The sequence below is a fragment of the Sphaerodactylus townsendi genome, linkage group LG08 (genome assembly GCF_021028975.2).
Source record: "Sphaerodactylus townsendi isolate TG3544 linkage group LG08, MPM_Stown_v2.3, whole genome shotgun sequence".
NCBI classification, from domain to species: domain Eukaryota; kingdom Metazoa; phylum Chordata; class Lepidosauria; order Squamata; family Sphaerodactylidae; genus Sphaerodactylus; species Sphaerodactylus townsendi.
This window is the reverse complement of record NC_059432.1, coordinates 15,704,528-15,731,390: the sequence shown is the minus strand read 5'-3', so window position 1 is coordinate 15,731,390 and position 26,863 is coordinate 15,704,528. Positions and strand designations below refer to the sequence as shown.

At 45.8% G+C, this 26,863-nt stretch overlaps 1 protein-coding gene across 1 annotated transcript in view; it reads left to right on the top strand.

Annotated features, from left to right (window-relative positions):
* Positions 1–19,321, top strand: part of LDB3 (LIM domain binding 3) — a 237,885-nt gene extending 218,564 nt beyond the window's left edge. The window contains exons 16-18 of the mRNA XM_048506860.1: positions 9,889–10,009; positions 13,684–13,799; positions 14,999–19,321. Coding sequence (XP_048362817.1) covers positions 9,889–10,009; positions 13,684–13,799; positions 14,999–15,088 — 327 coding nt within the window. The 3' untranslated portion in view covers positions 15,089–19,321. The remainder of the gene's footprint in view (positions 1–9,888; positions 10,010–13,683; positions 13,800–14,998) is intronic.
* The last annotated feature ends 7,542 nt before the right edge of the window (positions 19,322–26,863 follow it).

The following is a 26,863-nucleotide window of genomic DNA, read 5'->3' as shown; positions in this document are numbered from 1 at the left end:
AAAAGATGTTTGAGTGGTAGTGGATATTAGGGCTGGGCATTTGGGTAAATCTGAATCGGGAAAAAAAACTCAGGAAAAAAAGCCATTTCAGCATTCTTCAAGGGGTTTTTAGGCCAAAAATCCCACAGGCAGAGCCGAGTAGCCCAAGCCAAAAAAACCGAAATAGCCTTTTGGATTTTTTTTCAGCTTTCAGCAGCAGGGCGACCAGCAGAGCTGGGTGCAGGGGTGTTCCCCGCACCCAGCTCTCCTCCACAGCCTCTGAAGTTGGAGCCGGCTTCAGAGGCGGCGAGCCAGCCACGAGAGCAGTTTGCAGAAGTCGGGCAACCCGATCCCTGCAAACCCAGCTCTCTGGCTTCAGAGACTGGGAGCCAGCTGGGAGAGCTGTTTGCTGGGGTCAGACAGCCCAATCCCTGCAAACAGCTGTTCCTTGCAGCCTCTGAAGTCAGAGCTGGCTTCAGAGGCAGCAGGCCAGCCATGAGAGCTGTTTGCAGGGGTCGGGCAACACGATCCCTGCAAACAGCCCTCCCCTGCAGGCTTTGAAGTTGGAGCTTCAGAGGAGGAAGGGCCACCGGGAGAGAAGTCTGCAGAGGTCGGGCGACCCCATCCCTGCAAATAGCTTTGCAGCTATTGAAGTCAGAGCTTCGCCAGCTGTGCGGGCTGTCTGCAGGGGGCATGTGACCCGATCCCTGCAAATGGCTCTCCCTTGCAGCCTCTGAAGTTGGAGCCGGCTTCAGAGGTAGTGGGAGAGCTGTTTGCAGGATCCGGGTGATCTGATTCATGCACACAGCTCTGCGGCTGTGAATAATTTTTGGTTTGGCTTTAAAAATAAGCAAAAGTCAAAGAAACGAAAAAAGCTGGCGTGGGGGTTTTGATTTTTTTGGAAAATTTCTGGGTCTTTTAAAGCTGAACCCGAAAAATGCCAAAAATAAAACACCTATACTTGATTCCATATAACGATGTTAGTACCGCCAGTCGAGGTGCAGCGGTCGAGAAAATGGTATGCTTACACATTAGAATACCATGAATATGAGCATTATCATTCATTTTTATACGCTGCCTTGGTCAAATCATTATTTTGTGCATTACTGAACAGGGTACTTTGATACAAGAGCATTTATAGTTCGTAGAACAACTGTCACCAACACTTGCCTTTTGCAAACTGCATAATACTTTTTCTTGGGCAAATGGCTGATGGAGGTATTGGGTCTAAAATAACGCTGCGGAGCGTGCTCTCCAGAAGTACACAGGCCCGCTTGATTTGCGCTCTCTGTGGGAGCGAGGAAGGGGTTGCGGAGGCTGCATCGCTTCTTTTTCAGTCTAAAACAACAGATGATTACTTTGCATGTAACTTTGTATGCCTCTTCCTGGGCTATTCCCAGGAAGTGTGGCAGCGCGGTATAGTGGTTAAGAGCAGGTGGATTCTAATCTGGAGAACCAGATTTGCTTCCCCACTCCTCCACCTGAGCGGCAGAGGCTTAACTGGTGAACCAGATGTGTTTCCGCACTCCTACATTCCAGCTGGGTGACCTTGGGCTAGTTTAGTTTAGTTTATTGGATTTGTATACTGCCCTCCCCCTGAAGGGCTCAGGGCGGTGAACAACAGACTGGGGCTGCTGGCTGCCCCCCCCCCCCCCGCGCAGAGGTCGCCTGGCTGGCTGGGGAAGAGGGGAGGATCTTCCCTCTTTCCCAGCCAGCTGGGCAGCCCCTGTGGAAGCGAGGGGTGCCCAAGTCAGCAGCCCCCGACCGGGGTTGCTGCCTGGGGCCCCCCTATTGCATGGAGGCAACCCAGCTGGCCAGGGAGTATAGGAAGATCTCCCCTCTTCACCAGCCAGCTGGGCAGCCTCTGCGGAAACAAGGGGTGCCCAAGGCAGCAGCCCCTGACTGGGGCCGCTGGCTGGGGCCCCCCTCTTGCGTGGAGGTCGCTTGGCTGGCTGGGGAACAGGGGAAGACCTGAGTGATGGAATTCAAACGGGAATGAAATGAATCAGGCTCCACCTCCAGTTGTTCTTGATCTTCTTTCATGTGCTCTAACATGGAGGTTAGAATGGCAAGTTCTGTTTTTGTTACATTTATTTGTCCATTGTACTGAAGAACTATTTGACTCAAAGCCTCTTCATGTAGTTTCAACTCCTTTTTAAGTTCTTGGTTTTTTTCCTTTCAAACCTTCACTTTCTTCTAAATATTTGGCGGCTTCTTCTTGATGCTTCACTCTTACGTGGTCAAGTTGTAATCTTAATGCGGCAAGTTCATCTTGGAGAATTTGATTTTCGTATAATGGATCCTTTTCTCGCTCATGAGGATCAGCCATCTCTTTCCGTAGTTGGCCACAGTTCCGTAGTCACAGTTCTCTCAGAACTCTCTCAGCCCCACCTACCTCACGAGGTGTCTGTTGTGGGGAGAGGAAGGGAAAGGAGTGTTTGTAAGTCACCTTGGTTCTTCTTACAGGATAGAAAGGTGGGGTATAAATCCAAACTCTTCTTCTTCTTCTATTCCACAATCACCAACAGCGTTGCGAGAGCAGGAAAACAGGCAAGCCCCCTTCTTTGGTGATGCAGGGTGGTGGGTCCATCTGGTAGCGGCTCATGGCTGGCAAATGGATCTGAGCCAGGGAGGCTTCCAGCCTTTTGCTCTTGGCCAGCTGGTACCAGCAGGAAGACAGGCTCACTGCGGACAGGCAGGTGAGCACCATCGGCATGGTGCACCAGGAAGGCCAGCTGGGAGTAAAGGTGTGTGATTGAGACTGAGTTGTGTGGTCATGTTGTATAATGTTGTATAATTAAACTGAATGCCAAAATGTATTTTTACTTTCAAATGGGACCCGGGCAGAGCATTCTACAACAATGTCCAGTATGTGGTTGAGGAATATACAGTCCTGCTAACATCTTTATGTGGAAGAGTCAGAGGCGTGGGAGGGGAAGGCACCTGGGGCAACACCTGCGCCAGCTGCACCCCCTCCCTCATGGCTGCCGCCATGTGCCCTTCAGCCTCGCCTGGCTGCTCCCTCACCGGCAGAGGCTCCGCCAGCTGAAGGATCAGCCTGGCAGGGCAGGGCCGAGGGGAGGGGCGCACCCCCACATGACCAGCTGGCTGCGCCCAGGGACATGTGACCCCACCTGTCCCCGTGAGTGCTCCGCCTCTGGGAAGAGAGTATAGTGCCGTGGAGGTGAACCTTTGGCACTCCAGATGTTATGGACTACAATTCCCATCAGCCCCTGCCAGCATGGCCAATTGGCCATGCTGGCAGGAAACTGATAAAGTATAGTCCCATTGCTCTGACCTACTGGTGGTACATCCTGAACTGGTTCTATATATTTATTTATTTATTTATTTATTTATTTATTTATTTATTTATTACTTAAACTTTTAAACCGCCCCCCCATCCCGAAGGCTCTGGGTGATTGTATTTTAACCTAAAGAAATATAAATACAGTTAAATAAATTACTACAAAACCATTTAAAACAGCGATAACAGTAAAAGTGAATTCCAAGCAGCAATTTTAAAATTCTCGAGGAAAGAGGTGGCCGAGGCCATGTTAGATGGAAGGCCCAGGTGTAAGAATCAGCTAGGGGCCAAACTGGGGGGGGCACCATTCAGCGGCTGGACCCTCCAAAGGCCTGGCGGAACAACTCCGTTTTACACAGGCCCTGCGGAATTCGTTAAGGTCCCGCAGGGCCCGAACAGCCGGAGGAAGGCTGTTCCACCAGGCCGGGGCCAGAGCCGTAAAGGCCCTGGCCCGTGTGGAGGCCAGCCGCATCATTGAGGGGCCAGGATAGTGAATATCTTCTTGGAAAAGTTGACTCAGTGTATAGGAACCATTTTAACAAGGCTGGTTCCATGCTTGGAACGATCAGGAAAGGGACTAAGAATAAAGCTGCCAACATATCCATGCCCTCATGCAAAAGGCCTCAGCGTGGCTTCATTTGTAATAATGGGTGCAGTTCTGGTCGCTGCATCTCACAAAGGGTAACCTTTGGAAGCGTTCAGAAAACGGGCGCTGAAACGATCACAGGGTTGCGGCGCCAGCCCTGCAAGGAAAAGCCCACACGCTTTGTGGAACCCAAGGCTGCGGAAATAAAACAGTCACTGTAAAGCACAAAGCGAGGCCGCAGCTTAAAATTTTAGTTACTACTGCCAATAGATACACGTTAAATTAGTCAAAATTTCTAGGACCAAACAGCAACGTCTAAACCAGCGGTGGCGAACCTTTTCGAGACCGCGTGCCCAAACGGCAACCCAAGCCCCCACTTATTTATCGCAAAGGGCCAACCCGGCCATTTAACCTGAATGCTGAGGTCTTGGTTTAGGAAAAAACCGGTTGGCTCCCCCTTCCTCCGCCCCACCCGCTCGAGCAGGGGCCAGCCTGCTCTAGCCTCCAGCAAGTCCCGCGCGCGCCGCTCTGCGCCTCTCTAGCATCTCTGCCTCCTCTGCGCCTCCCCCCCCCCTTCGGCAGCAGCCACCCAGAGCACAGGCACCAGGCCCGCCAGCCGAGTCCTTCCTGCTCACCGCAGTGCGCAAATGTCGTGCTCAGTGGCCCAGGTCAGCCTAGATGTGTGTGCGGGTGCCCACAGAGAGGGCTCCGAGTGCCACCTCTGGCACCCGTGCCATAGGTTCGCCATCACTGGTCTAAATAATCTACCCGCTGAGTACTTTGTGTTGAAGAGGCATCTCTCGCCCGCACTTTGCGAAAACATCTATAAACAAGCCAATGAGAAATGGAAACACCTTATTCAGGCAGCCCTCTCTAATGACACCAGAAACTTTTGGCACCTTGTTGCTAGGGGAACGTCTCCTCTAATATTGCCATCTCCTCTAATATTGACCCTCCAATTTGGCATAGTTATTTCTGTAATATCTTTAATGGTGGGAATTTTGACAACCCTTGGACTGAGCCACCCCTGTCTAATGTTATTCCCAGGTGCCCCCCTGTAACAGAGGATGAAATTTTACCACTAATTGTAAACCATAAATCCAACAAGGCTCTGGGTCCCGGCTGAAATTTACAAATCTTTTCCTGATTGGTGGTCCCCTCTATTAGCCTCATTGTTCACAATTGTGTATTAGCACCTGTATTATTCAACCGTTTTTGTACAATCTTGCCCCCATTTTGAACAACTCCAACCCCCATTGTCCCTATCTGAATGGTGTTTCTTAGTCCATCCTCTTTTATGCCGATGATGCAGCCAATGGGGCTGGGCAGGGCACGACGGGGGCATGGTCAGGCATTCCGGGGGCGGGGCATTCCTGGGTGGGGCTGTGGCAAGGACGCAGCTGCTGTGCCGGTCCTTGGGCGGGAAACGAATGCATGCAGGTGCAGGCTGCCACACAAGCCGGTGCACCTCCTGCTAGACTGCTTCAAGTTCTGCGCGCTACTGCTGAGAGGAGGGGTGTAACTAAGGCAAAAATCACGTGGCAAAATCACCAATGAGTAACCCCCTCTCGGCACACACAAATAATTAGTAACCTACTCTCGGGAACCTGTGAGAACCTGCTGGATCCCACCTCTGGACTTATCAGCAGCGAAATCCTAGGCCTCTGTTGCTGGTGAGGCATCAACATCCCCTCTGGCATTCACCAGAAGTGATGTCACCATGCTGCTGATGAAGTGGAGACACTCTGGTATTTGGCAAAAGCTCTTTGGTAAAAATGGCTCCTACCATAGAGTTTGAACCCAAATACCAGAGTGTCCTCATGTCACCAGAAACTGAGGACTCGGGACTCAGTTTGCTGCCAGTAAGTTCTCCACCCCGTCCTCTGCCAGTTACCTGGCAACCCTATCCCTGCGGCATCTGACTGGTCATCCTGGCAAACAGGATGCTGAACAAGATGGACCATGAATCTGACCTTACAAGGCTGGGCAGCTTCTGAGGTCCTCAGTCTGGAAATTGGTGTTGCCATCTGGCTGACACAGGATGCAGTGCCCCGCCAGGTGAGAGGCAGCCCCCCACTGAACACTGACAGCCATAGATCACCCTGCAGAGCTGCAGTGTGCCTCTCTCGGCAGCCTGCCTGTTGCTTCTCAGCGAGCCTCATAACTTAATGCAGGTTGACTTACCAGGCCGGGTTGTTTTGCAAACATCAATTTAATTTAATGAAACCTGTTGCTGATGAGTCACCAACAAGACGTGCTATTCATGTAAATGATGCCAGGGCCGTCAGCTGCAGAAAAGGGCAGAGCATCAGATTAAATTGCATAACATCTGTGTAAGTAGGAATTAAAAAAACTGGCAGAGGGAAGCGCCTGAGCATTTCAAGTGTTGCTCCTCTAACTGGTACATAAATGACTCCATTGATGGTTTGAGGCTTAATTTGTGTAGCTGTACCACAATCCAGCTCATTCTTGATGGGTCGATAATATTGCTGTCGTTATGAGAGGGAATTGCCTGAAAAATACGCTTTTTTTGCACATTAACAGTGAATAAATGCTAGAATGTGCCTTTAACCCTTTCTGAGAATGTTGCCCCTCTTTGTGTAAGAGGTTTGACCCAGTGGTGGGATCCCAAAATTTCAGTAACAGGTTCCCTTCGTGGTGGGATTCAAACTGTGGTGTAGCGCCAATGGGGCTGGGCGGGGCACGACGGGGGCATGGCTGGGCATTCTGGGGGCGGGGCATTCCTGGGCGGGGCTGTGGCAAGGACACAGCCGCTGCATGATCCTTAGTGAGGAAAGCGAATACCGCGCCAGAGGCGCAGGCTAAGGCCAAAATCACGTGGCAAAATCCCCAATTAGTAATCCCCTCTCGGCACACACAAATAATTAGTAACCTACTCTCGGGAACCTGTGAGGACCTGCTGGATCCCACCTCTGGTTTGACCCTTACTGAAATGGCATCCCTGTAGGAAGGCTGCATCTCCCATGTGTGCTGGGGCCCCGTAAATACTCTTGGCAGCCCCTCCTCAGTTATCCCCCGAGGGGCTCCATTCAGTCTGCATTTTTGCATTCAGAAGATTGGGGGTTTCCTCATCTTAAGAAATTCAGTTGAACAGTGGTTGACACCTGGGGTTGTGGCAGGAGAGGAGTCAGTTTGGTGATTTTAGATGCAACTCATTTGACATCCCTTCTGGCCAAAATTTATCCATCCACCATACATGCTGACATGTGCTTAACTCCTCTCGCATATGCAGAAAAACCTGGCTAGAATGAATATCCAGCTACCCATGGTTCAAAGGCTGGGGCTGCCAGGCCAGACTCCTGAACCTGGCTGCGTTCCAGTATCCTTTGTATGGGGTTGCTGAGGGGAAGGTTATGGGATAGTAGGGAGGCAGAGTCCCAGGAAAAAAATTAAAGGAAAAATAAGGCCTTGGCCAGGCTGACTGGACGTCCCGCTTTTGGCGGGACAGTCCCGCCTTCAAACAAATTGTCCCGATTTTTGGAAGGCTGCCGCACTGCCTTCTGGGGTGCAAGGCAGTGCGGCAGCCTCCCAAAAATCAGGACAATTGAAATAACCTGCGGGATGTGGGACAAATTGTTCACGGGGGGAGCGGCCCGGGAGCTGAAGGCGCCTCTGTCAATTGCGCAGCCACAGGAGCATGGCCTTCTGGGGCTTGCCATTTCCCGCCCTGTCACAGGGCGGGAAACGGCAAGCCCCAGAAGGCAGTGCGCTCCTGCGGCTGCGTGCGTGACAGCTTACCACCACCCCATCCCGGTTCACAAAGGTGACCAGATGGCCTTGGCGACAGTGCTGGGATTCAAATAATTTAACACCTGGTTGTTTACAAGCACCATTTCAACAACTGGTTCGGCCAAAGTGGTGCAAACCTGCTGAATCCCACCACTGCTTAGCGACCTGCGAGAAGTTCTGACCATAGAGTTTCTAGCAATTCCTAGAGTTACCCAGAAGTGTCAAGGGTAGCTCTAGCAATCACCAGAAACTTTAGGGTAATATTACTGTCCCTTCCCCCAGCCTCACATTGAGAACCTCCATGGCCTTCTTTTAAACGAGTCACTGAAACCTCACCCATTCATGAAGGTGCAAAGAAATGTTGCAAGGACATTTATTCCCGTGAGATTTCTGGTGGGGGTATGGCTTTATCTCCTGGCCATCTTGTGAACCTACCAGCCGGCACAAAGCCCAGCTTTTAGGTGTGGCCTCCCTAAAGGGGCTGTGCGGGTTTGCTGACCCTGCCAACATTTTGATCATTGTTGTTGTTCTGGAGCCAGTGTGCCATTCTTTGGGGTACGGTGAGAGCAGAGCCATGTTGTTGCACCCAACTGAGCGGTGGGTGTGGAGGTGGGCTCCTCGACCTCTGACATCATGTATGCAGGTAGGCAAATAGGCCAACCTGACCAATGACCTTCATTGGTAGAGCGATGGTGGAGTGCACCCCTTTTTGATTCTCTTGGTCCTCGCAGCAGCTTTTGATGCCATCAACAATTTACATCCTTCTGGAGAGGCTGCGTGGAGGGAGCACCATACTTTGGTTCCATTCTTACCTGACCAATTCCAGAAGGTGGTGCAGGGAAACAACTGCTCAGCCCTGTGACATTTATGCCGGGAGTCCTGTAAAGTTCTATCTTATACCCTGTGCTACTTCACATCTACATGAAACCGCTGGGAGAGGTCATCCAGGGTTCTGAATCGAGATGCTACCAACATTCAGATGACAACCAGCTGCATTTCTAATTATTTCTACATTTTAGTAGTCTTTTTTTTGTATTTTTATGCTGCTTATATCGAATGGCTTTTTAAAATGCAGTACTTTTTAACTGTGAGCCACCTCAAGCAGAACTCCGTAGAGGTGACATAGAAATATGCTAAATAAAAATAAACAAATGCAAGTGAATCAGAGTTCATTCACCCCCCTCTCAGCTCTAATCGCATCACAACACTTTACACTGGAAGAAATTAATTCCATTTAACCTGTATGCCAGCATTTGTACATCACAGATATGCAGACCTGATTTCTAACCAGGATTCTCTGCACCGGAGGGGAGGAACTTGGCACGTGCGCAAGCCCAGCACCTGGCCAGATGTGTGCGCACATCTGATGAATGGGGAACTGAATGTGATGTTTAATGCAGGCATAGGGAGGAAGGGCCCCCACCTCCTGGGCCCAGACACTGCTTCTGTGCAGCTTGGACCTAGGAGCAGAGGCGTGATGGTGGGGGCAACACCTGTTCCAGGCACCCCACCCCCACCGGCTGAAGGAGCAGCCTGGCAACGTGGCGCCGAGGGGCACCTGGCGGTGGCCACAGGAGGTGGTGATGGCCACTAACCTGGATAGCTTTAAAAAAGGCTTGGACAGATTTATGGAGGAGAAGTCGATCTATGGCTACCAATCTGGATCCTCCTTGATCTGAGATTGCAGGAGCAGCAGCAGCAGAAGGCCATTGCTTTCACCTCCTGCACGTGAGCTCCCAAAGGCACCTGGTGGGCCACTGCGAGTAGCAGAGTGCTGGACTAGATGGACTCTGGTCTGATCCAGCAGGCTCGTTCTTATGTTCTTATGTTCTTAATTCCCCACCCCCACGTGCCCAGTTGGCATGTGCCCAGGGACATGTGACCCACGTGTCCCCATGAGCACTTCGCCTCTGCCTAAGAGGGTGTGGTTTGCAGCTGAGAAATTTTGGGCAAGAGGAGAATGCTTGACCCTTCTGTGCCTGCCAGGTTTGGTTCCACCCAACAGGCTCTCCAGCAAACCAACTTTTTTTCCCCATCTACAGATTCCTGCATAGTCTTTGCTGGAGAAAAACAGCTAGCGACAGTTAGCGGGGGAAGGTTTAAGTGCTTTTCTTTTCTCCTCAAGTTTCTTCCCCTCCTGTTTTGCAGCAACCAGGAGACTGTGGCAAAACTTGGCGTTTCTGCTCTTCTGCTCGGCTTCATGTTTGTTTCTGTAGCCCGTGTGTTTCAGTGGCCGCTCACCATCCATCTGCTCTTGTTTGCCTTTCAGGAAGTGATGCATGCCCTTAGGCAGACTTGGCACACAACTTGCTTTGTCTGCGCTGCCTGCAGGAAGCCGTTTGGGAATAGCCTGTTCCACATGGAGGACGGAGAGCCCTACTGCGAGAAAGGTACTGCGCGGCTATGCAGCTGAAATATTGTGAGACAAATGCGACTTGGTACAAAAATCCGTGGCTCTGTTTTTCTTTCTAAAGCCTCTATGCTATTTGCTCCCACTTTCATTAGTATTCATGCTTAGGTGGTGGATTGGTTCCCTGCTGCCTAAAGAACGGACTCCTTGACATTTTGTACCTTGATTATTCTGCATCCTGCCGTCCCCCTCAAACACTCCTCTGTTGCAGTCCAGGAGTAGCTCACCAAGCGGTTACATTCACTGATTCAGGAGTGTTGGTCCTTCTCTGCAGGATTGGCCAAGGCAACCAAAGAGGAAGATTTATTAGGATGGAGGCAAAAGGAGGGCAATGATGAGCTTGTCTGGTAGCTGAAATGACCCGTGAGGGCAGCTAATAACATTTTTTCATATCCCTTCTTTGGCCCAGTGCCGCCAAACAACTGCTGCAGTTTTTAGCAGCATTTCAGATGGTTTGAGCTTCTCTTGGCAGAAGCGGACTTCCCTGGAGCTCAGTGCATTGCCTCTTTAAAACAGATTGTTTGGAGAATATTATTGGGGTGGTGTTTTTCCCATCTGTTCCCATAAATATCGGTACCCAAGTTACCACACTTCTCTAAAAGCATTGCTCGTCGAAGATCCAGAGGAAGATGCTACAGTTGACATCACCATGAAGGACCAATTAAAGTGTTAAAAAGTCCTTGTGTCCTCCACTTGGCAGCTGTGTGCTGGGTCAACAGATGTGGTCCAGATTGGGATTGTGGGATATGGGGAGAAAGTGGGCTACAGAGACACCAGTGACATTTCCCCAAGCTGACCCTTAGGAGTTGATCTTTGCCCCACCAGGGAAACTTAACAGGCACTGATGGCTACGCACAAGTTTCTGTAATGGGGAACAGCAGCTCCATGAGACCCTTGGGAAAATGACTCATAGTGGAAGAGTGAAGCCTCCTGTTTCTACATGTTGTGATCCTGACTGAAATTGAGTCCACAACGGATCTGACAATTAAGTTTGAAACACCTGGCTACCAATCTTGACCCTCCTTGATCTCAGATTGCAAATGCCTTAGCAGACCAGGTGCTCAGGAGCAGCAGCAGCAGAAGGCCATTGCTTTCACATCTTGCATGTGAGCTCCCAAAGGCACCTGGTGGGCCACTGCGAGTAGCAGAGTGCTGGACTAGATGGACTCTGGTCTGATCCAGCAGGCTAGTTCTTATGTTCTTATGTTCATGTTTCATAGCGCAACATGTAGGGGACGCAAGGTCTTTGTAACATGTGAATCAGTCCTAATTCTTTGAAGTCTTAAAAAAAAAGATGAGCAGTGAAAGAAATCATAACAATTTTAAAAAAAAATAGAAGTCAGTCCTGTATCAGAAGTTGGAGGAGGTTCCTAGATATGAAAAAGTTCCCAGTTATTTATTTCATTTCTATGCCACTTTCCTTCCATAATCCAACTCAAGGTGGGTGTCAGATTCCCCGTTCAGACGATAAATCACTTGAAGGGTTCAAGGCTTTTATTGAAGACATGTCAGGAACATAGAAAGAGAGTTCTGGTGAAAACCGCACCAAACTCTTGATAATATGAGTGCAAGATCCCCACCCCCACACGAGAAGCAGACAGTTCACATTGTCGGGCCTGGGGTCTCTTCTCAGCCGCGGAACTCCAAGGCCACTGCTAGAAGTGATGAAACTGCACCTGCAGAAGCGAAAGCGATTCCCCCCCAGCGGCACCATCATGACAGTGGGTTGGACTGAATTCCCAGGAGGTCTCCAGCGTAGGCTCTGGCCAGACACAGCCCTACTTAGCTTCAGCAAGGCTGCTGTGTCATTCCAGAACTGATCCAGAGGTGAGATCCAGCAGGTTCTCACAGGTTCCCGAGAGTAGGTTACTAATTATTTGTGTGTGCCGAGAAAGGGTTACTAATTGGTGATTTTGCCATGTGATTTTTGCCTTAGTTACGCCCCTCCTCTCAGCAGTAGCGCGCAGAACTTGAAGCAGTCTAGCAGGAGGTGTGCGTGGCAGCCTGCGCCTGTGTGCATTCGTTTCCCACCCAAGGACCGGCGCAGCGGCTGCGTCCTTGCCACAGCCCCGCCCAGGAATGCCCCGCCCCCAGAATGCCCGGCCACGCTCCCATCATACCCCGCCCAGTCCCATTGGCGCTATGCCACAGTTTGAATCCCACCACCATGGGAACCTGTTACTAAAATTTTTGGATCCCACCACTGAACTGATCATGTGATATGAAGGTGCTTGCATACACATGAAGGTGCTTTATGCTTTATGCTGAATCAGACCTTTGGTCCAAGTCAGAGATGTCTACTCAGATGGGCAGTGGTTCTCCGTGGTCTCAGGCAGTGGTCTTTCACATCACCTACTGCTTGGTCTTTTGAATGAGGATGCCAGGGATTGAACCTGTGATCTTATGTACGTAAAGTGGATGTTCTACCACCAACACAGCACCCCCCTCTGCCCTGCAGCCATAGTCTCCATATGCCCTCCCAGTATGTCCCATACCCTGGAATGCAGGATTAGGAGTCTGAAGGGCGTTGGGCAATCTGGTCAATTGGGAGGAAATAGGTGGCAGATGTATTTGGGAAGGATCTTAAAAACAATTTTTTCAAGTTCCTAAGTTGTTCTTTACGCTCCTAATCTAAATGTTGTTTTGTGGAATGCTTTGCACTCAAATGTGTTGGTCACAAGAGGCGTAGCTAGGGAAAATGGAGCCCGTTGCAAAATCTGAGTTTTGTGCCCCCCCCCCACATGGGCAGCTGCTGTGATGCTGGAATCCACCCCCAAATAGCATCACTTTCTATGGTTTTTAAATTAGGGAGCCCAGATTCTCCTTTTAAATCCATCTTAAAGGGAGAATCTGGGGTCCCCAGTTAAAACAACATTGAGAGTGATGCTGTTTTGGGGTGGATTCTCCCCCACCCTGAACAGCATCACTTTCAATGTTTAAACTGGGGACTTCACATTCTCTTTTTAAATCCATTCCGGAAGGGGTGGATTTAAAAGGAGAATCTGGGGGAATTTGGAGGGAGGGGGTGCCTGCTGTCAGGTGTGTAATTGTTAAGCTAGCAGCACCAAATTTTTAGAGTATCTTTAGGAGATTCTCCTGATGATACCACCGAGGTTTGGTGAAGTTTGGTTCAGGGGGTCCAAAGTTATGGACTCTCAAAGGTGTAACCCCCATCTCCTATTAGCTCCCATTGGAAACAATGGGGGATGGGGCACCCCCTTTGGGAGTCCATTACTTTGGACGCCTTGAACCAAACCTCACCTAACTTGGGTGGTATAATCAGGAGAGACTCTCGGAAAATTCCTGAAATTTTGGTGCTGCTAGTCTAAAATATGCGCCCCCTGCAGGCCAAAAACTGAAAAAAACACTAAAAATACCAAAAAACACAAACGAACCAGCAATTTTTGCGCGCCCCCCACTAGGGGGCGCCTGGTGCTCCGCACGCCCCCTGGTAGCTTCACTTCTGGTTGGCCGCGCAAAAAAAAAGTGGAAAGGAAAGCAAGCACATCACAACATTCATTCTGGAAAAGTTCGCAAAGCAGAATTCCAAGCAAAAATCAACCGCAGGTTTCTTATCCAGCAGATGTACGTTTGAAGGAAAGTTAACCCTGTTGAAGTTCTGAAGTTAGTTTCTGTTCGTTTTTCTGCTTCTAGACTATGTTGCCTTGTTCAGCACCAAATGTCATGGATGTGACTTCCCTGTGGAAGCAGGAGATAAGTTCATCGAAGCCCTTGGACACACTTGGCATGACACCTGCTTCATTTGTGCAGTAAGTTTCATCATCAAAAGTGTTTCAGGGTTTCACAATCTTACATGGTCTGGTGTAAGTATTCCAGGATGGTGCCGCTCAGGCTGCAGCGGGGGAATTCCCATTGCTGAATGTTTCTCTACTGAAACATAGTTCTTGTGTTCAGAAAACTATCATTTCGCGTGGTGCAGTTTTAGGCTAGTCTTTCCCCTGACAAATACACCTGCAGCCTGAATGGTTCAGTCCAGAAAACAGCTGTGTCATTTGATTCAGTTTTATAAGGACGTTATCTTATAATATTGGTTATTTATTTATTTATTTATTCATTCATTCATTCATTCATTCATTCATTCATTCATTCATTTATTTATTTATTTATTTGGTATACCGCCCTATCCCCAAAGGGCTCTGGGCAGTGTACAACATAAAGCATCAGATTTAAGAAAGGTATAATATGACTGAGATACAACAAGACCTCAATATAGCAGAACTGGGCACATGTTGGCACAGTATATCAACCCCCTATTGAGGATTTGAACTTTGTGGAATATCCAGGTTCCATTCGAGGTTATTTTTTGCACCAATTCACCTCAGTCATAAAAAGTATAATAGTAATTTTAGTCTGGATGCTAGATATTTTATCTTTGACCACTGAGGAAGGCCATTTGGCTGAAACACATCTTGCTCTCAAGGATCAAAACTTGTCTTGTGGGACCCATTTATGTTATCTATGTACAATACAACATTTGTAATGTTGACTATTATGTAGGAGACATATCTGGATGGATGGATGGATGGATGGATGGATGGATGGATGGATGGATGGATGGATGGATGGATGGATGGATGGATGGATGGATGGATGGATGGATGGGGGGATGGATGGATGGATGGATGGATGGATGGATGGATGGATGGATGGATGGATGGATGGATGGATGGATTGGATGGATGGATGGATGGATGGATGGATGGATGGATGGATGGATGGATGGATGGATGGATGGATGGATGGATGGATGGATGGATGGATGGATGGATGGATGGATGGATGGATGGATGGATGGATGGATGGATGGATGGATGGATGGATGGCGGCTCTGGATGCATTTTCTTGACCTGTAAGGCTTCTTGGATTGGTGACTCCCATTCTTTTTTGGGAGGTCTACTCTGACTTTTTTTCTCCCTTTGATTACTTTTAATCTTCTTTTCATTTTCAGGTGTGCCATGTGAATTTGGAAGGCCAGCCATTTTATTCGAAGAAGGATAAGCCACTGTGCAAGAAGCATGCACACGCCATCAATGTCTAAAGGAGGAGCTAGAAGACAGAGCCGAATTGAAGTGAATGAAATAGAGATAACGACGGATTTCTCATTGTGTGGAAGAGGGCTGGGGAGGCAGTGAATATTGAACAGTTCTGAAGCTGAATCCAATTGCTTTTATATTTGCAGATCTTGTTCTTGCATAATTAATACAAAAAAAACACAAATGCAAATGAAGGTTCGAAACATGACAGTGAAATGCTGCTGCAAAAGTTTGAGCAAAATGAACCACAAGAATAACATTGTTTTAAAATGTTAAAAGCAGTTTAAAATATTCAGTATCTTCTAGCATAACCACCAGGGCTAATATAATGCACTAGACTAGAGCTTTAGAGAAAAAAATAACAAGTCAACCTTAGTATTACCACATATTACAAAGTGCGAAAACAGACAGAGTTGGATGAGTTGTATAGTAGTAGCCAAAAGCCAATAGATAGGTTAAGCATGTATAACAAAAGAAATCATATTCCACTGACTTTTCCGACCATCATATTGTATAGACCTTAGAGTAACGTGTATAGATCTCACAGAATGGAGTAAAAATCCCCTACTCTGTTTTTCTCAAACCCTGTTCATAACTTACACGGAATGCACGTACAACCCGTGTACAGTGTACACTTGATTCTTTTATACACATGCATTAAGAAATTCTCAAGTTACATTCAATTCATGTACGACTGAATGTGTGATATAAGCCATCCATTTATCCAGGTACTGTCCCCCAGTTTGAATTGCAGCATGGACATGCATTGACTCTTTCTTACCCACAGATCTACAAAAGTAAGCACAGGATGTACATATGTACACTGTAATGTGTGAATAGAGCTTCATTCGAGGCTTGAACTGGAATGCAATTAAAGGTGAACTCACTGTGCCTCCAGCACTGTGGAACATCCTTCCCTAAGGGGTGGTCCCAAGTCACCTTGGTGACATGTGCATATAAAGGAACCACATAAGGCTGGGTGCTGATAGGGATTTATCTTAGATAGACTGTCACTGGGGCATCATCTTAGATAGACTCTCACTGGGGCATCATCTTAGACTCTCACTGGGGCATCATCTTAGATAGACTCTCACTGGGGCATCATCTTAGACTGTCACTGGGGCATCATCTTACTTAGATAGACTCTCACTGGGGCATCATCTTAGATAGACTCTCACTGGGGCATCATCATTTATGTGAGAATTAACCCTGTCACTGGCCCCATACATAGTTGCTCAGGACTCTTGCAATGCAGTCCTTAACAAAGTCCCACCAACTTCAGTGAACTCAGAAGGGCGTAACTCTGTTTAGGATTGCAGTGTCACTGGAGCGGCGTGAGACCACTCTTTGCACAAGTATATCCTATGCTTCTGTAGACATGACTTGGTCCTAACGTCAGTGGAATAGAATGAGGGGTAAGCGCGGCACTGTGTGTAAGTTATTTCTGATGGTACTATCCCCACCTGTGGGCTGTGATGTATGTGAATACTGCAGGAGCATAGGAAGGGACAATTGCCCTGCTCTTCTTATCAGAACAGATTACGGAACAAGCACCTTGGGAGGTGCGTCTGGACCCCTCACTTTCGCTTTTCAGGAGGCAGTTGGAGACAGTTTTATTTAATACTGCCTTTGTCGAATGTAGTTTTTATTTATTGGCAGTCTGATCTGGTGATTTTAAATTGTGAGGTTTTTTAATTTGTTTTTTTAAAAAAATCAACCTTGTTTTATTTGATTGTAAGCCGCCTTGAGTTCCGCAGGGTAGAAAGGCCGCTAATAAATGTTTTAAATAGAGAGTAGATCATGTGATAAAATGCCCAGGTGCTCAGGTATTGAGAATGCGACGTTCACATCCATACTGCAGCTTCCTGGGATAGGACGATGGGGATGTTATGAGAAAAGACCTCTTTTGTTGGAGTGGTTGGTTGAAGGGATAAGAGAAGAACCCTAGCTGGAAGAAATTAATTCCTGTTGCGTATACAAACAAGAAAAAATGCACAGCATCTGAGCCTTACAGAACAGAAATGCTGCCTTTTATTTCTATACAAAGTTGATTTATTTGTATCTGTTTTTCATCACACATGGGTAGGGGAGATATCTTGTAGAATATCAGGCTAAAACAGAGATGGCAAACAGGAGAGAGACAGGGTCCTACTGTTCTTTCCATGTGATTGAGAATGAGGCACCATTTTCCTAGTAAAATTGATATCATTAACAGGGCGGTCTTATAGGCATGCCCAGTTCTAACTGTGTTTAGATTATTTAAACAAGACATCTCTGGGTTGCGCTTGCTGCTATGAGGGAATAAAGCCTGTGGAACTTAGGGCAGTGTTAGTTTAACAGCTTTTTCAGGTTTTCAGCAAACTTTATTCAGCGTCTGCAGAATGACTTATTGATGCTTTTTTATTGTTGCAAACGGCAACAAGTATTTATACTGACTGGATATTTAAGTTTTTATATTTTAGTATCTGATAACGAATGGTGGTCCTTGTCCCTGTTTTATATTTTAGGATCTGGTAACAGATGGTGGTCCCTGCCCGCTCAAAAGAGAATCCTAAAATATGCCATATGTCAGTGGCTCGTTTGAGTAGGCAAAATGGTCATCGTCTTGGATTCCACAATAAACCTTCACTAATAGAAGATATTTCCACCAGCAGAATGGGATTTCCTCTCTCCTTTGACAGCCAGAAATTCTCCCAAAAATGCTACTGGGAGGGATGCAGAAGAGTATAGACGGAGCAGGAAATTGGCATAAATTACCCCCTTCCTATAAATGGAAATTTACCATGGGATCCAAGCTAGTATTTGAAGCTGTTTACACTTGAGTAGTCCCAGTATTATACTTTGCAATAAGTAGCTTTGTTATTAATGCCTCTAATTTCTTATTTACAGTGACGTGACGTATTTACCATTCATTAAACCAGTTCACAATCTGATTTTAGGAATGTTTACTTGATGAGTTTTATTTTTAACCAAGCAGCAGCAAGATAAACTTAACAGTGACTATCTTCTCCTTCTCAAAACACTTTGTTTTATTTTACAAAATGCGCTAGAGTCTAAAGCCAGCTAAAATGAAAGTTTAAACTTTAATTTAATTATGATTTATTGGAGAGAGTAAACTAAATGCTTTGCTACCTGGCTGAAATTTATTGAATTTAAAACTTTGAAAAAATAGGACAGAGATTGGAGAACATGTCACAGTATTTATGTATTAGTATATAACACTTTGCTCATTTTACTCAAACCTTGTTTTACATATTTTAAGCGTGTCTTACCTCCAATATATATGCAAGTACACAGCACTTTAATTCTTGCCATCTGGGAAGTTTAAAATAGGACTGCAGAACCATGTGATTAATTGTTCTTAAAAAGAATCTCTAGTATTTTAGTCACACTTTTTATTTATCTGCAACAAACTAGACTCCCCTTTGACCTACCTTCAGCTCGACCCCATAGCTGGTAAAAATTAGAATAGTTAGTAGCAATGGAGCTTCCTGCAACCTGTAAACCCCAAAAACGCACAAAGAGGTGATTATCACACTATTTTCCATTTCAGATTTTCTCTTACTAGTACTTTTCTTACTAGTACTTACTAGTACTAGTACACTAATAAAAGGACAACGAGCTCCCTGTATGGCTTCCTAACACAACAGCAAACAAACTGTATAACAGATTATGGATTGACTTGCCTGTGAGGACTCCGCCACTACTCACTGGGTTATGGGAGTGGCATTGTTGCCAGGGGTCTCTGACTGGATGCCCTCCTGTTCCAATAACGCTTGGATGACTGAAATAATGGGGCGAGTGAGGTCAAGGGAATCACTTGTCACATTCCCTCCTCAGCTCTGCTGTCCCCCAGTCTCCAGCTGGCAAATGCACTAAAATTTGTTCACCCAACTCAAATAGTCCCCTAGCATATTTCTAAAGAATATAATCCATTGTCTACATACATCTTTACCAAACGCTTGAGCATGTTTACATGGCAGTTTTAGAGTGTGATCCTAAGAACATTAACTTGGGGAGGATTCTACTGATGTCAGTGGCAATTCAGAGTTAGTGCAGGTAACTTCTGAAGTCAACTCTCCAAAAGAAATACTAACTGTTCCATGTTGGAGAGCATTGTATTCAGGTAAACACAGAGGTGGGATCCAGTAGGTTCTCACAGGTTCCCGAGAGTAGGTTATTAATTATTTGTGTGTGCCGAGAGGGGGTTACTAATTGGTGATTTTGCCACGTGATTTTTGCCTTAGTTACGCCCCTCCTCTCAGCAGTAGCGTGCAGAACTTGAAGCAGTCTAGCAGGAGGTGCACTGGCATGCATGGCAGCCTGCGCCTGCGTGCATTCGTTTCCCGCCCAAGAACCAGCATCCTTGCCACAGCCCTGCCCAGGAATTCCCCACCCCTGGAATGCCTGGCCACGCCCTCGTCGTGCCCTGCACGGCCCCATTGGCGCTACGCCACAGTTTGAATCCCACCCCCATGGGTACCTGTTACTAAAATTTTTGGATCCCACCACTGGGTAAACATTATAATTGGGGGGTGGGACGACTCCTGGACTACGAGAAGAGTAATCTAAGGACAGGAAGTATGGAGTCTTTTCCTCCCTGCTGATTTTGCTGACCAGCGGGGAAAAATATCCGCAAGTTTCCTCCCTCCTTCCAACTTATGGGTAGTCCTTCCCTCTGGTCAACAAAATCAGCAGGGAGGAAAAGACTCTGTACTTCCTTAGATTACTCTTCTTTTAGTTCAGGAGTCCCCAGGTTGTTTTGAGTTGGTGGGCACCTTTAGAATTCTGATACAGTGTGGTGGGCACCACTACAAAATGGCTGCCACGAGCTGGCTGCTGCAGGAGGCAGATCCAGTCATATGATGGCTACGGCAGTTTGCCTTCAGTCACACAGTGCAGTGCCGATTCTTAAAAGTGCTGTGGTGGCCGCAGCTTCCAAAACAATATTTTTGAAAATCTGCACAGCCAATCAAACCTCCAGTGGCCAATCAGAAGCCTTGAGGGCAAAATCCCCACCTAGCCCCACCCACTGTTAAGAACACTGGGTGGGGGCCAGGAAAGGTGTTGGTGGGCACCGTATATGGTGACCCCTGAATAGACGGTTTGCATGAGCAGTTACTCTCACAAACACACAAACCCTCCCCTTTAGCACCTGTACTGGCCCTTATGGCCAAGCAAGTGTTTTTTTTAGGATCGAGGTGTTAATCGTGTTTAAGCGGAATCTCACACATCTGTTCCGCCAAGACCACTTTTCTGAGGAAAACAATGATATGTATGCGGAATACAAAGCAGGCCACCCAAATAAACTACTACTTAGGGAAGAAATATTTGGCAGGTTCAGTGGTGTGCTGTCTTTGTGACTTGTCACAATTTATCTGATTAATGTTAATGTTAAGGTAGTCTTGTTACTGTTCTGTTTCATCTGAGGAAAGGTGGTAATTGATGCCCTTTTTCTTCTTGTATGACAAATACTGCACCTGTGAATGACCAAGACAAATTAAAAAGCTAAACCTTTGAAAGGATATGATGAAAGCATCTGCCGTATTAAAGGATGCATAATTAAAATTGAACATTTCATTTCTCTAAAGCTGAAACAAAAAAACTTCTGGTGCAATCCTACACAGGTGTCAAACTCGCAGCCCTCCAGATGTTATGGACTACAGTTCCCATCATCCCCTGCCAGCATGATGCTGGCAGGGGATGATGGGAACTGTAGTCCATAACATCTGGAGGGCCACGAGTTTGACACCTATGGATCAAACTATGGTTAAGCTTCCCATTTATTTTTATGTCTCTAGATTGCACCCTCTTTGCGGCTGACTTTTAATCTTCCTTCTGGTCTAAAAGACAGCAACACTCATATCATTCACAATTCAGTTAACATTACCAAAAATAATTTACCATTAGTATCTAAACATAATCAAATTCATGACAAATGTAATGCGAACAAACAAACTTTCTTGCTTTTGGTCCTTCACTGGTCAGTAAGTTGAATGAAATATTTTATTCAAAGCTCTCTGTATTCAATAATGCGAATGCTGTAGCATTAAATATACATTAGCATCTTCGGTTAGGCCATGCAGCATTAATTAAGAAGACCTACTGGTAGATGCAAGCATATTTTTAAATGCACATTGTTAACATTTGCAACTGAGTTATTTGTTTCTGCAGCAATCATGCTCAGCCTTTTACTTTTTTTAAATGTTTGGAAATATTGATTTGACACCACAAGTGACCTTGCTTTTACATATGGGTTTGGATTTGATTACCTCCTTTTTTTTGTTTTTCTTTTCTTTCAAATGCTCAGCTATAGCGTGTGATTCAGGAGGTGTGCGTGACTATTCCTTGCATGGATTCTCTGTGCCAACACAAATAAAATATTCTGCAAAAAAAAACAAAGTGCAAAATTCTTTCCGAACCTCACAAGGAGGACAAGAAGAGGTGCTTCGGCAGTCAAGAATTTGTATCACCGATAAATGGCATCTTATATAATCAGAATCATCAGAGCAAAAGCAGGGTTTACCCTCTTTGTGTCTGCTGTCAGGTTGACGCATATAATGACTCGTAAACCAAATTGCCAAGTCTGGGTTGGGAAATTACTGGAGATTTGAGGTAGTATCTGGGAAGTTTGGAAAAGGGATGCAGTTTGGAAAAGGGATGGAGCTCACGCAGAGGTGGGATCCAGCAGGTCCTCACAGGTTCCCGAGAGTAGGTTACTAATTATTTGTGTGTGCCGAGAGGGGGTTACTAATTGGTGATTTTGCCACGTGATTTTTGCCTTAGTTACGCCTCTCCTCTCAGCAGTAGTGCGCATGGGAACGCTATGGCGAACAGTCCCTAGCAGGAGGTGCACCAAGCGTGTGCCACCAGCGCAGCCTCAAAGTGCCTCAGCGTGCGTAATTTGCTTTTCCCACTTCCAAGGACCCGGCACAGCAGCTGCGTCCTTGCCACAGCCCCGCCCCTGCGAAATGCCCGGCCATGCCCCCATTGTGCCCAGCCCAGCCCCATTGGTGCTACGCCACAGTTTGAATCCCACCACCATGGGAACCTGTTACTAAAATTTTTGGATCCCATCACTGGAGCTCAGAGATGTAATGCCATATAGTCTACCCTCCAAAGCAGCTATTTTATCCAAGGGAACTGCTTTCGGTCATCATGAGAACAGTTGTAATTCCAAGATATCTCCAGATGCTGCCTTGAGTTTGGCAACCCTGATCTAGCCTAAAGCGGGGATGACCAGTAGGTCCCGCAAGAGGTCTTTTGGCAATCCGAATGATGAGGCAGTACCTAAAACCTCTAATCAGGTTCTCAGCTAACAAATTAATGGAAGATTGGTCACTTGCTATTAGCTATGATATCTAACCGAACCTCTGGTTTCAGGAGCAGTATGAACACCCATTGCAAACAGTGACACTGAGTTTTATGAGGTTGACTGCTATTGGACGGAGGATTCTGGATTAGGTGGACCTCTCTCTGATCCAGCAAAACAAATAAACAAACAATTTACATGTTTTGATCGGCCTGATTGTAAGCATTGTCACACCTGAAATTTTAAACATTGGTTAGCTTTCACGGCAAGTGGCTTTGAAAACACTTGGCATAATAGGCTGAATATAGAATTGACATGAACCCAAATATATGATATGGGCCACAGCTCCAAAGCTCTCAGTTATCATATTTCAATACAACAATTGCCTGAGAAAGATTTAAAAATTACATAGGTCTAATGTGAACATTCAGGATTTGGTGTACCAACCCTTATGGGACAGTAAAAGAATCACTGTGCTTAGCATTTAGGATCAAAAGTATGCTTCGCTGTTTCGCCAGGCAAGTCAATTCCACAAAAGGCCAATGAGGATCTATCTTTAGCTTCCTGTTGGGCTCATTAATTTTATTATTTATTTATTAACTTTGTTCATACCCCGTTTCCCCGAAAATAAGACATCCCCTGAAAATAAGACGTAGTAGAGGTTTTGCTGAAGTGCTAAATATAAAGCATCCCCCGAAAGTAAGACGTAGCAAAGTTTTTGTTTGGAAGCATGCCCGTCGAACAGAACACCAGAAGATGCAGCTGTGGAGCGGATAAATAAGACATTCCCTGAGAATAAGACATAGCGCATTTTGGGGAGCAAAAATTAATATAAGACGCTGTCTTATTTTCAGGGAAACACGGTAGCTTGCCTTTCTTGCTGAGACTCAAGCCAATTTTTTTTAACTGAACAGATCACATTAGATATCCGATAAACAGTTGGACTAGGGCAGGGGTCTGCAACCTGCGGCTCTCCAGATGTTCATTGTGAGAGGTAAAAATGTTGCTTTTACATATACCGAAGAGATGCTACTTTTATAAACGTAAGTATACACGGGACAATGACAATGATTGCCTTATAAGTTATAAAAGAAGGTATCTTTAGGTGTTTTCATAAGGTGTAAGACTATATTAAGTTATCTACACACATAAACATATTTTAGTGCACAAATATGGGATTTAGAAGTCACAAAGAATATACCCTTCCACCAGGTGAATCACAAGATTTGGTAGGTGAACTCTGAATATAAAAAAGTTCATGTATAGTATCTACACTTGAATATAATGAGGTTGAAAGCCTGTTAAGTTGGATGGAATCCATAGAGAGATGGGAGTTATGATGCTTAGTATATTCCATTTGACTTTGTGTATTTCTTATCATATCCCAATTAAAAAAAGCACACCTGCTTTAAAAATAATGAGCTATGCCAGAAGAAGAAAGGTCAAGGGGTTAGAGGGGAATAATAGGTGATGTGGTGATGTAGTAGTTTATAATCACGTTTGTATATTTGAATGATTTTATGTTGTAGCTAAATAATGAGAACTTAAAGAATGTAATGTTAATCACTCATGTTCCAATATATGTATCCCTAATGCTTCATGTGCTTAATGAATCCTGCTAAATGTTATTCTCTCAGTTTAAGAGGTGTAAAATAGCTAAAACAGCTTGCTTCTCTAGATCCCTAATCAGTAGGTGCTATTAAACAAAAGAAACTCCATTCAGAAGCTTCTTAAAGCCTCTAGCTAAAAGTCTTTTTTTTTTTCTAAGATGCTTCCTGAAGCTTGGTTTCCAATAGTCATAAATAATAAGGAAACATGAAGGTTCTTGTGCCAAACAGACACCTGCTGATAAGAGGGCCCCTAGCAAGCTTGGGATAGTGTCTTCAAAAGCTATAGGGAAGTGGGTCAAGAAAACCTAGATTCTTGTGCCAAGAAGTACCCGCTTATAGGAGGGCTAAGATCCTGTGCCAAGATAGAAGGCCTTTGGATGAAGGGGTAAAATATGATGGTGTCTTCACAGTAAGATAAAGAGGAACAAAAAAGACATTAGCAGGTGCATCCAGAGGGCATCCAAGAAGAAGGATATATATCATGAAGATATATATCATGAAGACACGGCATGGATATATATCATGAAGGCACTACCGAAGGGTTGACAGTTAAGAAGAACCAAATATTAATTACAGGAAATGACCATATAGAGATGTATTAATTGGAGGAGATACCACCTGGTATATGACATAGTATGACTAGATGAATTGTAATAGGCTATGGCCCTCATCTCCTAGCCAATGGAGAAGTGAGGGAGGGATTGGGTGGTCCTGAAAAAGTAATATAAACTGTTGTAGAACAAAGGAAGGGTGTTCCTACTGGGTAGGCACCCGATCTTGCAAGACCGTAAACCAATAAAAGCTTTGTTATCTGCTTCACCAACTTTGTCCAGATTATTTTGAGGGTCCTTGGACCCAAGTTTCTAACATTCATGGACTACAAATCCCATCAGCCCCTGCCAGCATGGCCAATTGTTTGCAGACCCCTGGACTAGGGTTACATAACTGGTAGACATTCCAAGCAAATAAAACCCTGTCTAAAGACACCCACAACACAGAAAATGGGTTACATAGTAGAGGACAATGCAGAACAAGCAAGGTGTTAACATACAATTAGCATTGCAATGGACTACCATTCTATTGCTTTATAAAAGTCACTTTCTAGGTTTGTTTGTTTGTTTGTTAGATTTGGTATACCGCCCCGTCCCCTAAGGGCTATGGGCGGTTTACAGATCAACTAACAAAGCAGAATCAACAAACCACCATAAAATAATAAATTACACCTCAGTCAAAATCATTAAAACATCCAATAACTCCAAAGCATTGCCATTCCAGTAATATCAGTAGCCCAGCTCAGCGTGACAGCAGTCATTGACAAACTCCATGTTCAGAAATACTTTGAGATTTGAGGGCAGAGCCCAGGAGAGTTGGATTTAGAGAGAGACTTTGGTAGGGTATAACACCATGTGGGCCGCCTTCCAAAGCAATCATTTGCTCCATTTAATACTTTTAAATAAATAAGGGCCCAATCCAGACCTCTCAGGCGGCAGGACTCGGCATCGCTGTGGCACCCTCCCAAAGGGCTTCTCCACAGGACAGGAAGCCTCAAAACAAGCAGATCCTGGGCAGCCAAAATGCCCCATAGCTGTGCTGGATGGACTGGAAACCCTTGATACGCTGCCTTAATGCCAGAGGTGGGATCCAGCAGGTTCTCACCAGTTCCCAAGAGTGGGTTACTAATTATTTGTGTGTGCCGAGAGGGGGTTTCTAATTGGGTCTGCTTTTCCGTTAGAAATTCCATTAGGTCCAAAAATCATAAAGGCCTGTTGTTTCCTATGTGGCTGGTTAGCGAAGGTAGAAAACGGGATAATTCTCCCTGTTGGGCTGTTTTAAAGACATGTTTTAGAAATATGGTAAAGTTCCTTGTTTAAGGAAAGTATCCTTCTTTTGATTTCTAGAAACAAAATTATTTGAAAGTATTAAGTATTTGACAGGCAGTCAATGGCCCCTTCCGCACCTGCAGAATAATGCACTTTCAATTCACTTTTACAATTGTTTGCAAGTAGATTTTGCTATTCTGTCCAGTAAAATCCAGCTGCAAAGTGCATTGAAAGTGGATTGAAAGTGCATTATTCTACATGTGCGGAAGGGGCCAATTAGAGAAGTAGTGTTTCTGTTGGCAGTAGACAATAGGACTTGCTATAATGAGTTTCAATTATGGACAGAAAGATACCAGCTGGAAATTAGGAACTTTTTTTTACAGTAAGAGTTTTTTACAGAAACAGAAAAATTATTAATGGCCCGCCCCCGGAATGCCCGCCCACGCCCCCATCATGCCCAGCCCAGCCCCATTGGCGCTATGGCACTGTTTGAATCCCACCACCATGGGAACCTGTTACTAACATTTTTGGATCCCACCACTGCTTAATGCTGAACGTGGTTAAGGTTAACTTGCCAGGCACAGTTCTTCTATCCTGTTCTGGCTCTCTGGGAAATTCCTCAGTGGCTAGAACCAGAACAGTGGGTTCACTCCTGGCTTTTTAGCAGCTGGATTTCTGTGAGCTGCACAGCCCCTTTTTCACAATGGGTGTTACTTTTCTCTCTATTCACCAGTTTGCAGGTTCCACATACTTCTTTCTCCCTATTACATTCAGTTTTTTTCCCATTTACTTTACCTTTGCAAAACTGTTTATATCCCATCTTTCTTCCATCAGAGCAGCACATCGCGGGTTTTCAGTCCATCCAATCCTGCCTGAGGTTTCCCTCTTATGGGTCTCCCTTCCCTGAGACCATGCAATATTTTATATGCAAGCTTGCAAACATGCATATATGTCTACATGCATCTTTTGCAAAAATGAAAAGGATATAATATAAATAACCCCTTATTTTGTTTGAATTTCTGAGATCCACAAACTGAG